The sequence below is a fragment of the Plecotus auritus genome (assembly GCF_963455305.1).
Source record: "Plecotus auritus genome assembly, chromosome: 2".
In the NCBI taxonomy this organism is placed as follows: Eukaryota; Metazoa; Chordata; class Mammalia; order Chiroptera; family Vespertilionidae; genus Plecotus; species Plecotus auritus.
The window spans coordinates 166,637,664-166,651,168 of record NC_137771.1 but is presented as its reverse complement, the minus strand read 5'-3'; the positions used below and the strand labels follow the sequence as shown (position 1 = coordinate 166,651,168).

General features: G+C 46.7%; 1 protein-coding gene across 1 annotated transcript in view; it reads right to left on the bottom strand.

Annotated features, from left to right (window-relative positions):
- The window catches only part of ARHGAP31 (Rho GTPase activating protein 31), a 111,630-nt gene extending 109,922 nt beyond the window's left edge, over nucleotides 1–1,708 (bottom strand). The window contains exon 1 of the mRNA XM_080656811.1: nucleotides 824–1,708. Coding sequence (XP_080512937.1) covers nucleotides 824–923 — 100 coding nt within the window. The 5' untranslated portion in view covers nucleotides 924–1,708. The remainder of the gene's footprint in view (nucleotides 1–823) is intronic.
- Nucleotides 1,709–13,505: the final 11,797 nt, after the last annotated feature.

Genomic DNA, 13,505 nt, shown 5'->3' with positions numbered 1-13,505 from the left:
CCAACTTTCCTATGATTAAAAAACGTCTAATCTCAAATGCTGGTATTGTATTTTAGATTGTTTTCTTTCCCCCTCCCCTGCCCAATGTTTAAGTTGTCTCTACTCTGCAGGATTCCCTCTACTTTTTCCCCTGCAATCTGACCTTGAAAACAGAGACCCTCTCCTTTTCTTTGACATGCCCTAAGCTATTTTAAAATCGAGGCCCTCTGACCTTTTTACAACACTCTTCTTGTCTGACACACCAAATGCTGATCTGAAAGCCAAGAGGAGGTAAAGGGACTGGGGGGCTGGGAAGGCGAGGGAGGGAGGTACTATATATTTGGCATCAGTTCAGAAATTCAGAAAATGTTTGTGCAACCACTCCCCCGGCCAGGATCCACCGCACCCCCTGCCTTCCAGCACATTAATAAAAAAAGATGTGAGCGATGAAATTGGAGAGCCGGGGAGGGACACCCAAGGTGGTCATAGCTGTGGTCGTAACTGATCCCCATCCCACACGCCCAGCCCGCATCCCTCCTCTCCCATATCCAAAGTTTGAGATCAAGGTCTCTCCCCCTACCCCCCAGAAGTACCCAGTGAAACAGGGTCAGCAACGCCCATTAACGGCTTATGTGAGACCGTCGGAAGGACTGACACCACCTTTGCGCGTCGGGGTGGCAGCGCTGTGCACCTTAAGAGTCGTATTGTTCTTTAAAAAAAAAAAAAGTAAAATGAGCACGCAGGCCTGGAATACATTAACTTGTGAATTGAATCTAACGCACCCCTGGAGAGTCCATCTCTCCCTCAAACAAAAAGAAGGGGGAAAAAGGCGAATGCACATTACCATCTTGTCCTGAGCTTTCCAGATACTCCGTCAGGTCACAGCCAAAGGCGCCGGTGGCTCCCTTTCGTTTCAGCTTCTGCTTGGCACCCTTGTTCTTCATGAGTTAGTCCCAAAGAGGTTGCCCCTCCGTGTTCCCCTCCCCGCTGCTTGGCACCGCGCCGGAGATTGTCTCCGGGGTTAGCTCACCGGCTGCCGCGCGGCTTGGGGGGCCGCATGGGCGTCCAGAAGCACTTGGGCCCGGGGCAGAGCGCATGGACCCCGCGGGGCGGCGCGGAGCCTGAGACCCACGGCGCGCTCCTCCAGGGCCGCGGTGCCGCAGGCCGTGCGGAGCTGGCAGCTGGGGGCCGGCTCGCTAGGGAGTGTCACTTCCTCACTTGGAGTCCCAGGGACTTTCACAGGCTCTTGCGGTGCCTTCGGGTGTTTTCCTCCGCCGGCCGGGGAAGAAGGGCGAGCGCGGCTTTCCGCCTTTCGGGACGCCCGGAGCGGACGCGGGCGCAGGGAACGCGGGGCCGCAGGGGGGGCGAGGAGACGGCGCGAGGCGGCGAGGGTCCTCTTCGCGGAGCCCGCGGTCCTGCCTTCAGACGGCTTCGGGAGAACGCACAGCAAGCATCCTGTCTCCCTCGCCCGCCCTCGCGCCTTCCTTTTTTTCCTGTCTTACAAATCCTAGGATCATCCAGCTCAGGAAACGCTGGAAGGAAGTTCGCGAGGGAGGGGGGCGGAGGGTGGAAATTTTTGGCAGCTCCGTGCCTGTGTGAGTGAGGAGTGGAGGAAGTAGGTGGGTGGGTTGAGGAGTGCGGGGTGGGGGAGAGATCGCGCCGCTCGCCGAGCTGCTGGGACTCTGGAGATAACTGGGCAGCTCTCTCTCCAGCACGACCCGCCGTCCCGGCCGCCGGCTTCCTGCGCCACCGACGGCGCTGGGAAGGGGCGGGAGGGGGCGCGCGGGCCTTCTGGACGGAGGGGGCTCGGTGGGACCGAAAGAAGTCCGGCCTTGTTTATCCTCCTTGTCACCAACGCTTTGACACTTTCTATTTCGGTGCCTGCCTTCTCCTACACAAACCCTTCAAGAGTAATGACAGAAACAAAACACAGGACTCCAGCGGAGAAACTTGACAGGGCGCGGTTTCCGCCGGCCGCTCTCACCCTCCACCGGCGCCCAGGTACCCCCCAACCCAGCTAGCGCCCCTCCCAAGTGAGAGGAGGGTATAGGCTTGGTAACCACTGCCCAGGAAATTAGAAATCTGGTCACAGATTCAAGTACACACACACTCAACACACACACACACACAACACACACACACAAACACAACACACACACACACACACACACAAACACTCACAAACATGCATTATTGCTAGGCTTTCCTTCTTTCTGGAGCGGGTGTGATGGGGCTGGGGAAAGAATCCAGGATTTAAAGTGATTGATAATCTAGCACAATGTGGAGAAAGCAGTCTCCCACAGAGAAATTATTGTTTCTTAAGTTTTCAGGAGGGCACGTATTTTCTTCCCCAGTAGATTTGAAATCCCTTGACTTCTGTGTACTTAGCGCACAGTAAGCACGCAAATTCTTGTGATTTAACCATTGGCTGTTTAGATCCAACTTCCTGTATAAATTCAAACCCATATATAGACTTGAAAGGTAGGGACATTCATAGAGCTCAGATTCCTGGTACAAACCTTGCTATAGTATTTTAGTTACTAAATACCTTTCGGCCACTTATCTCATCAAGATAGTTTATGAACTTTAAGCCTTGACCTCATCTCTTTGTCAGAGGTCACAATGAATGCTTGCCTGTAGAATCTGGCCCACAGATGTGTTTGGTTTGGCATAGACCATGCTTCAAAAAATTTTTAAATTAATTGCCAACACTAAGGAGTTAAGAGGTTTCCCATAACAGAGCTGGATTTCTGGATTCTCTTGTAAAAAAAAGGAAGATCTGGTAACACAGACATCACAGGGCAAGGACTGCTGATGCCAAGTTGTGTCAGTCCCCTTGGAGGCACCCTCTTTAGTCGCTCAGCCCCCAAGGCCTGTCTTCCCCCTTTGCACCTGCCTGGCCACTGCAGCCACTTGAGTTCTCAGCCCAGTCTCTGTGTATGTTGTTGCCTTCCTTCCATTTTCCATCTGTCTCAATGACATCACCACATTGCCTCAATCTTGGTGAGACATCTTCAAATAACCACTGACTCATTTCTCTCTTTCTGCCCACACTCCAGGCTAGTCCTTCCCAGACCCATGAGTCCTTCATAATGCCTGTGGTCTAGATTTCTTCCTTCCAATCTGTGAGATTGCTCCCTCCTCAGCTGTTAGAATAACTCCCCAGTGACTGAGTCTGGTCTCTTCCCACTTTATCCCCCTGTGTACTATAGGCCTGATGAAGCTTCCTGTATATTGCTGTTACTATATGCCTGTTTTGCTCAAAACTGCCAACGACTCCATGTTGCCTACTGCCAGGATAGCAATTTCTAAGCATTTTGTTATAGTGCCAGCGTATTTAGGATAATGGCTTGTTCGTCCCTTTATTTATAGAAAAGCATCTCCACATGAGACTGTAATCATTACCATTACCATTTGTTTAGGAGTTTACTGTAGCAAAAACTTTCATATTTGTTATTTCATCTGACCAACAGTAGATTTCACTACTTTGGCAGCAAAGGAGAGAGGCTGAAGGGGTACTTTTTTTCTGGGTCTAGGCCCCCTAGGCACAAATTATGGATAAATTGTCAGACCCTATGATTTACCTTTTTAAATCTTTAAAAACATTCTTTTAACTTTTTATTTTGAAGTAATTTCAGCTTATAAAAATATGCAAAAAAATACTTAAAGAATTCCCATATACCCTTCACCCAGCATTCCCAAATATTCATATCTTATATAACCAGAATACAATGATCAAAATTAGGAAATTCATATTGTCCCAGTATTAACTAATCAACAGGCTTTATTCAAATATGAATTAATTTTTAATTACATATCATTTTTACTAAATAATGGTCTTTCACACAGTAAAGTTCAACAGCTAAGTATGAAAACAGTCATTTACAAGTAAATTGCAAAAACATTTCTCAGTATAACATTAGCTATGTCCCAGATCCCCTTACTCACCATCAAAACCCAGTAGGCGGAGGTTGTCACAAAACAGGGCTGTCTAGGTGAACCGGTAAAGCTAGTAACTTTGACATAGCCATAAGATTCTTCTGTGCCTCACTGAGGACTCCCCAAAGGGACAATCATAGCATTTTCAATCTGGAACAGCCTGAGATCTTTTGGTTCCTGCTTCATAATCAGTTGGATTCAAGTTGTTTGGTGTTCAGGGTTGAGGTGATGCCTGGGCCCATTATGCCTGGGCCCATTGAACAAACCTTTCTTGAAATGTGTACATGGTGGCTATTTGTCTCTATTTGATAATGCTCAATTACCTGCACCTCATGGTGGGAAGAACTCACAACTTATCAAGCCAGAATGAAGCCACATGGTGACAGCCTTATTCAGAGCCTGGAAAGCTGCCTCCTCCCCAGTTGTTCTGTCCCCTCTCATTGCTGAGCATACCCTGCGGTAGGTGCCAGACTTATTCTGGATACTCTTGTTTTTCTATTGTTCTTTCTCTTTCTTTCCCATGTTTCTCTTTCTCGTTGCTTTCTCTAAGGAGCCTTTTTCTGGGTCTGTGGAAGAAAGTCAGATTTGGATTCCCAAGGGTTTTTTCAATGGGCTGTGGATTTCCTAGGAAGCAGGTTCTATGGAGATAATATACGATTGTTTAAGCTATTGGCCAATGATATAAATGATGCCTTTAGAAGATTATCCTGGTGCAAAAAGCACTTCCCTCCCATGGAGCTCCTGCAGCAGAGTTCTGTCATTGCCTGAGCTTTATTTTACCTGCAAATGTTTAAGACTAATGCCTATCGAAGTGTGCCCTCTGCATCCTTCACTCACCAAGATGATAGCAATCTTCTCTGCCCTAAGAAGACAGAGTGAGTAGTGGGAGATTTTAATGTCACCTGTGATCTAGCCTTTGATTTTGCCCAGTTTGTCCATAGGGTTAGTAATCAGCGATCTTAGTCTCCTTTTCTAGTGCCTAACTAATTAAATATACATGTAATTCCTTGCCCATGGACTGTGCTTAATATGTTCTGAATTTAGCTCATCTTCCTACTGGGCACATTGTCTCTCCACCTTTCCTCTCCCCTCCTCCCAGTTTAAAGATGCCACTTTGTCACTGATTGTTAGGTGCTATGGAATGCATTGTGCCTCCCCTTTCATATGTTGAAGCCCTAACCCTCAGTACCTCAGTATCTGACTGTGTTTGGAGGTAAGGCCTTTAAAAAGGTGATTGTGTTAAAATGAGGCTATTAGAGTAGGCCCTAATCCAATATGATTGGTGTCCTTGTGAGAAGAGTAGATTAGGACACAGAGGGACTCCTGGGATGTGTATCATAAAGAAAAGACCATGTGAAGACACAGCAAGAAGGTGACTACCATCCAGGCAAGGAGAGAAGCTTCAGGAGAAACCAAACCTACAGATCTTGGACTTCCAGCCTCCCAAATTGTGAGAAAATGAATTTCTATTGGTTAAGCCACCCCAACTATGGTGTTTTGTTATGGCAGCTCTAGCAGACTATTATATTGGGTGAAACTCTTCTATGCGAGAGGCCTTGTGCCCCTGCCCCATAGCCCAGTGCCAGTGCCCTGAGGAACTGAAGCCAGTAGGGAATGAGAATGGCTAGAGCAAGAAGGCTTCTAGAAAGTCATGTCTCCCACACTCCACTTGCATTTCTCTGTGCTGTGGGTCCCAGATTTAGGTTTTGCTGCAAGTCGTTGCTTCTAAGTGTCCAAATGAGGTTGAATCAGCATTCTTAGTGGGGTTGGGGAGGTTCACATTACCAGTCTCTAAGCAAACAGAACAGAATGGAGAAGAGGTGAAGAAGGAACAGGAACCAGAATCAGTCTCCCAGTCCTAGAAGCCAGGAAAATGGTCAGCCTGCCAGTGGTGCATCCGGAGACGTGTCAGCAGACCCTCTATTGCTCCACCTCCTCGACCATGAAAGCCAACTTTGCTTCCAAGTGTGCATCTGAGGACAAGCAGGCGCAGTGATAGGAATGAGAAGGAGGGCTTCAAAGGGTCTCACTCCACGCTTAAACATTGAAGAAGAGACATAGTTATTGTTATAAATTATAGTCTCCCCCTCCCCATTGTGTGTTTTAGTTCCCTTTCAGTTCACTGGGTTGCAAAACATTACTGGGTGGCGGTGGAGGAGGAGGGTAGCATTGGGAAACACAACTTTATAGCCTCATATTCCCAGCTGAAAATGTGATTCAGTTGCTTCACCATCAACCAGGCATTTGGTAGTAGAAAGGGCAGAAGGTGAAGGAATAGGAAGAAAGAAAAAGACTCGGTTACAAAACATGAAGTCTTACTAACTTTTAAAAAGAAATGGCATTGATCAGTGTCCCTACTTGCCAACTCAGAATCTTAGGCTTTTATGTAAATACTAATGTAGAGAAAGTGGAGTCCAAGATGACTCCAAGTTTACAAGATTGGGGCCGGGAAGGGAAAACACTGTTTTTTTAAAAGAAAGATAAAACACATTTCTCTATATGTCCAGGGCTGTATCAGAGTTTGCAGGAGGAAATGCCCTTTGACGGTGTGCAATGCAGGACTGGAGAGAATTTGAAAGGTTGGGATTAGAGATTAGCTGAGACACCTGCACACAGTGTTTGAAATGATTTGAGAAATACGTTTTCCCCACTTATATTTTACACTAATTTCTTTGCACTAAATGCTGTTTAAAAACAAGAGGTTTGGAGATCATTCGTGTTCTGCAGAGCTTTTAAAAACCCGCAATGACATTTGACCCATACTGCACAGGGTAGCATTCAATGAGTCTTCAGTGTTTCAGAATCGGTGCAGGAACCAGGCAGCACAAGACCCCCTTGTCCCACTCCACCTCCGGCCTGGCTGCTGCCAAGCAGCAGCGGGGAACTTCCTTCCTAGAGTCACATGCAGAGAAGACACTTCACAGGGCCAGAGGGAGAGCCAAGCGCCCTGGGTTGAATCACTATTATACCGACATCTGAATCTGCCTGAGCCTTCAAGTCTGAATGTGGATCCATTTGTCTGGAGGCCTCTATTCAGTGGCTCTGGGGAAGGATGCCAGGGCTGTTCCTGTAGGTGGCAGCCCCACAAGCCTGGCTGGTCTGTCCTGAGGACCTAGAAGTAGGTCCTGGGTCCTTCTCAGCAGCTAGGTTTGGTATGTCTCCTCTCACTCCCTGTTCTGTCTTTGGCGTTGCCAAACTGAACAGAGACTTGGGGAAGAAAAAGTGGAATTCCTCATAGAGTTAGGGAGTCCTCAGGACAGGGGATGACTTGGATGTTGATGGATTTCCATGATCTTAGTGTTCGGTTTAGTTTGTTTCATTGCCTCTCGCTCCTCCTCTGCTTCTGATTTTCCGCTGTTCATCACCCCTTTGGGCATGTGGCCTTTTTAAAAAGAAGCAGAGAAGCAGTTCTGAGCTCCAGCTGTCTCCCCCAGGCTCTCTGAATGCTGCAGTGAGTGACTTTCTTAGGTGGGTGTGGATCTGTCCCCACCCCTTTCATTGTGTTCCAGAGTTTCCTGTGCATTGCCTGTAACCCTTTACCAATCTGCCAGGCGCCTTTTAACACAAAAGGGAGGAGATGAGGGAAGTACTGAGGAAAAACATCCCTATAAATAGCCCTCTTGAACAAAATTGTTTTCCCAATACACAGTTGTTGTTAGGCCTTGAAGCCCAGAAATCTGCCTCCACACTCTCCTCTCTACCCACTCCAGGCTTCCTCAACATGCCTGGTGTTCCTACTGAGTCTGCTCTGAGATGGAAATGCTTTGGATCCTCACAGGCCCCTCACCAGCTTTGGACACATTGGCTTTGGGCAACCTGGGTTCCATGCCTGCTTCTGCCACATGCTTGCCCTATGGCAGTGGTCGGCAAACTCATTAGTCAACAGAGCCAAATATCAACAGTACAACGATTGAAATTTCTTTTGAGAGCCAAATTTTTTTAAAACTGAAACTTCTTCTAATGCCACTTCTTCAAAATAGACTCGCCCAGGCCGTGGTATTTTGTGGAAGAGCCACACTCAAGGGGTCAAAGAGCCGCATGTGGCTCGAGAGCCTCAGTTTGCTGACCACTGCCCTGTGGACTTGGTTGGACAAATTACTTAGCCTCTGTGAGCCTCATTTACCCTATCTGTTAAGTGAAAGTGACAATATATACTTTGTAGGGTTGTTGTGAGGATTAAATAAGATAGGGAAAATGCCCAGCACTTTTGTTACCAATTCAAGGTTTGTGTGCCCAATGCTTCCAAAAAGGCCAATATTCAAAATGCCAGAGTTTGGAGTAAGGAAAGTTATATAGATCGAGAAGGCTCCAAACTTGAGAAAATGGGGGTGGGGGAGGCTTACAGCTTCCTCAAATCTATCTTAAGAGAGCCCATAATTCAGGCTTCTTTTATGTCCAGGGAAGGGACAATGGACAGGGCAAGAAGTGTGTGATGACTAACCGAAGACGTCTAGGCACCAACAGAAGAGCAATGGGAACAGCAGGAAATCTAGAAATCTCTTTGTGTCTCACGCTTGAGCGGTGCCCCGCCCACCTTCTCCCACCTCCCAGCTGAGTCTAGTTTTGAGGCTCCTACAAACCTTGGCCAAAAATATCAACCTTCAAGCAGAATTCCTCTAGTAATGAACATTTCTAGAGCAGGAGCTACTGCCTGAAGGCCACTGGAGAAATGCAGGCACAGTTAAGATAGAGTTAGAAAGAGTGAGCATTTCACTGTGTTACACTTTGCCTGTACCTAGGTCTGTGCTCAATACATAAAAAAAGAGTGATTTTTATTTTCTCACTGAGCAATGCTTCTGTTTCCTCCATCATTACTCAATTTCTTAGGGGTCTTTCCCCCATCCTGATCCCTTGTCCATATAAAACACATTTACAAGACTTTAAGGTTATTTTATTTATTTACTAGAGGCCCAATGCACGAAATTTTTGCAAGGGGCTTGGGCCACGCAGCCCGGGGGCTTGCCTTGGCCGCTTGCCTCGGCCCTTGCAGCCACTGCGGCTTGCTTTGGCCTAACCGTGGTGGCTGCCTTGGCCCATGCAGCCCTGGCTTTGTCCAGAAGGTTGTCCGGAAGGACATCGGTCTAATTAGCATATTACGCTTTTATTATCTATACTAATAAAAGCCTAGGTGGTCATCACGCCCTCATGCCATCACAATCTATCACCAGGGTGGGCAGGGCTTGATGCTATGTGCGTGGTACGGGGGTGGGTCCTGGCAGCTGCTCCACGCGGCTTCTGCCGGGGGTCCTGTGGCCCCGTGCGTGCCACGGAGACGGGACCCCTGGCTCTGGCCTACCTCTTTGGGGCAATCCATGGGGGAGCCTAGAGGGGTGGGCGGGGCCTACCTTTTTGGGTGATCAATCATGGGGCTCCCGCACTGTGAGAGGGCACAGGTCAGGCTGGGGGCTCCCACCCCCCGAGTGCACGAATTTCATGCACCGGGCCACTAGTTATAGATATAATTCCTAGTTCTGACATGATTTGAAATAATTTACTTTATATTTAAGTGCTTAGAACCTGGAAAACTTTTCAGAAAGGGTAAGATTGCCTCTTGTAAAAACAGTTTTCAAACAGGGAAGCTATATTGCTGTTGGTGGGTTATTTGGCAAGTGGTTCTGACTGGGGCTCACACTTTCCTGAACATCTCTAGTGTTCCAACACCTGTTTTTATTCTTATCTTGAGAACACAATATGCAGAAATTAGTTTGAGGGCAAAAGTTTGATAGGTTACAGGTATATCCCCCTCAAAATTTAATTGTACCCTAAAATTGTGAATATTTTTAAGTTGGATAATATATTCCTGTTGCTTTTCATTATATCTGTTGTTACTGGACTGCTCTCTGAGTCAGAGGATGGGGCTGTCCCCTCCTCAGCTCTTATCAATCTCACAAGAAAGATTTCAGATGAGTGACAGATAGCAGTGGTGAAGCAAAGCAAGCAAATTTATTAAGGAAGCAAAGCAAGCAAATTTATTAAAAATATACTTGGCATTAAGCACAAGCAGGCAACTTAGCTAGTCTGAGCACATAGCCCAGTAGGGATTCAAAGGGTTTTATACCCTTCTCCCTATAAGTTTCAAAGTGTCCCTGCTGGATATCTTAGGTAGTAGACTAGGTTTCAAAGTGCCCCTCTACATTGTTGTGGCTTATCTCAGAATGTTTGTGCATACTTTAGTCATCTTGTTGGGCAAGTTTTAAGACAGCTGACTTCTTTGTTTAGTGGGTGAGATAAAACTTACCCTTCTGCTCGGTTGGTGTGGCAGAGTGGTTGAGCATCAACTTAGGAACCAGGAGGTCACCAGTTCAGTTTACGGGCTTAATCCCCAGTGTGGAGCGTGCAGCTGATCAATGATTCTCTCTCATAATTGATGTTTCTATCTTCTCTCCCGCTCCCTTCCTCTGAAATCAATAATAAAACTATATTTAAAAAACAACAACAAAACCCCCACCTTTCTGCCCCTTTGCCCCCCTTTTCTGCTCTAACATTCCCCAAGTGATATTTGTCCTTGGGTTTAGCTGGCATAAATGGCATTGATTGAGTCTTTGCTCTCTATTTTCCCAGGACAGGGTGATTTAAGCTATGTGTTCTCTGGTTAGGGAGAGATGTATTAACCTTTTTCTCTTAAGCTCCTTTGGTTGGGGAAGATAGGATCTTGTGATTCACTAGCTGACTGCAAGCTGCCCAAACTCTTTGGCCTTATTTAATTATTTTGGTTTCAGTTTCCCAATTTTACTTGCCCAGGAATTTTCTTAGCTTCTTACTATTCTGCCACACTTTTGGATATGTTTCCAAGTTTGTGGGGGCTAGTGGTGATAAGGAAATGATACTAGATGAAATAAAAATTACACTTGCAAAATCTTATGTCTATTTCAGGAAACATTCTGCTTTTTAAAATCCTCAATATACATATATTTAATTCTCCACGCTAATCCTTAAAGAAGCTAGTCAAATGCATACACATCTCATTTACTTGCTCAAATTTTCAAAAGAAGGTGTGTGTGTGTGTGTGTGTGTGTGTGTGTGTGTGTGTGTTGGTATATCTATCCATCTCACATTGATTTGATTTCATGGGAAGTCCTCTCTGATTTCCTGGGACCTGATTATTTAGAGCATCCACAGGTTTCTGCTCTAATTTTTGGTATTTAGAAGAACCTATTGAGTTAGAAATCTGCCTAGGGATGTTTTAAAACTTTCAGATTAACATGTGTATGCCTGGATTTACTCTTAAAAGTGATCCTCCCTAAACCCCCACATTTCCCAGACAATTCTGCTCCATTGTTAAACCATATGCCAAAGTATGTGTCCTGATTTTTGCTTTAGAAAAGATGGACAATGTTATGAGTTGAATGTGTTTCCCCTAAATTCACTGTTCAAGTTTTAACCCCTTAGTACTTCAGAATGTGACCTTTCTTGGGAAATAGGGTGGTTGTGATGTGATTAAGGTAAGATGTGGTCAAACTAGAGTAGGCTGGGTTCCTGATCCAATAAGACTGGTGTCCTTATAAAAGGTAGAAAATTAGTCAGAAACTTGTACCCAGGGACAATGCCATGCGAAGATCAGGCAGAAGATGGAGTCATTTATAATAACAAAAGCATAATATGCTAATTAGACTGGACAACCGAATGGCCTTCCGGATGTTATTCCGGATGTCCTTCCGAACGACCTTCTGGATGACTTTCCAGACAAAGCCTCGGTGGCAAGGCTGAGGCAGAGGCAGCCACCACAGCAGGCGGGGCCAAGGCAGAGGCAGTTAGGGGCAATCAGGCAGGCAGACAAGCAATTAGGGGCAATCAGGCAGGCAGACAAGCAGTTAGGGGCAATCAGGCAGGCAGGCAGAGTGGTTAGGAGTGATCAGGCAGGCAGGCAGAGGGGTTAGGGGTGATCAGGTAGGCAGGCAGAGTGGTTAGGAGTGATCAGGCAGGCAGGCAGAGGGGTTAGGGGCGATCAGATAGGCAGGCAGAGGGGTTTGGGGTGATCAGGCAGCAGGCAGAGGGGTTAAGGGCGATCAGGCAGGCAGGCAGACTAGTGGTTAGGAGCCAGCAGTCCTGGATTGCGAGAGGGATGTCCAACTGCTGGTTTAGGATCGGGCCTAAACCAGCAGTTGGACATCCCCCGAGGGATCCCGGATTGTGAGATAGTGCAGGCTGGGCTGAGGGACCTCCCAGCCCCAGTGCACAAATTTTGTGCAGCGGACCTCTAGTGTTTCTATAAGCTAAGGCATGCCGAGGGTTTCCAGGAAACCACTGGAAGCTAGGGGAAAGGCATGGAAGAGATTCCTCCTCACAGCCCTTAGGAGGAACCAATCCTGCCAACTCCTTGATCTTGACTTCTAGCATCCAAGAACGCAAGAAAATGTTATTTCTGTTGTTTAGGCCACCCAGTTTGTGGTATTTTGTTTTATGGCAGCCCTAGGAAGCTAATGTAGCCAACATATTGAAGGAGCAGAGCTAGCCCTCAGTCCTGCCTTGGAACCTATACTCTAATGATCAAATCAGGATCAGTCTAAACAATCTCAGAAGAGTCTCTGGGTAGAGCCCCTAGAAAATATCCCTATCTCTGGCTGCCACTGGCATTAAGCAATTTTATAGAATGAATGCTCATTTCAGCAAGGAGTTCCACTGGAGGTCAAGAAAAGTAGTTACAAAAAAGAGGGATTCACCCGATTGTAGAGGATGGTGGGACAAACAATGTTGCGGAGACTCCCTCTCCCATACTTTAATGTTTTGAAGGACTATTCTTGAAACACCAGAGAAAGGAACCTCTGTGGGGTCACTGTAGCAGCTCTGAGTGGCCTTCTCTGGCTCTGGTCCCTTGCTGCTCCATCCCTTCCCACACCTCTGCAAGGGCTTCAGTGTAGAAGTTACATCCCAAGACCTGAAGGCTAGAATTTTTAAGAGTCTGCAAAGTTTGGTTATTTATACTGAGCATTTATGCATTGATTCTGTCAATCGTATTTTCCAGGTGTCCTCTACATGTCAGACACCGGGTTTGGTGCTGAGGACACTAAGTTGGAAAGACAACCTCCATGCCCCCATGCAGTGCTCACTCTAGTGGCAAGAGAGCCAGGCACACTGGCAATGGCCATATCATGAGATAAATGGCATGGTGGGAGCATTGAAGTTGAAGTGCCCTATTGCCTGGCAACGTCAGAGATGGCATCTTAGAGGAGGTGACCATGGTGTAGACTAGTTGTTCCTGTAGATAATAGGAGAGAATACTTTTAGGATATCAAGAATAGCATTTCTAGAGATGCAGAGTTGTGTAAGCCCAGGATTTATTCAGGGAATGGAAAGCAAGAGAAAGTGTTGGGTGTGGAAGAAATTGATGGCATATCTAGCTTGTGCTAGTCTAGAGTTGACCCTGTTGTGGGGGGCCCACTGGAGAATTGTTAGCAGGGCAGTGTTAGCTAAGCCTGGCAGTGATGTGGGGTCATCAAATGGCTGCAAAACTAGGGAAAGGACACTAGCATTTCTTCTCACTTTTCACCCTCTGCGAGAGGTGGAAATACATCCTGTTTCATGCCTAACTTCTGGAGTCAAACTTCTTGGGGTCAAATCCTGGCCTTGTCATTTCTGTAGTCCCACAA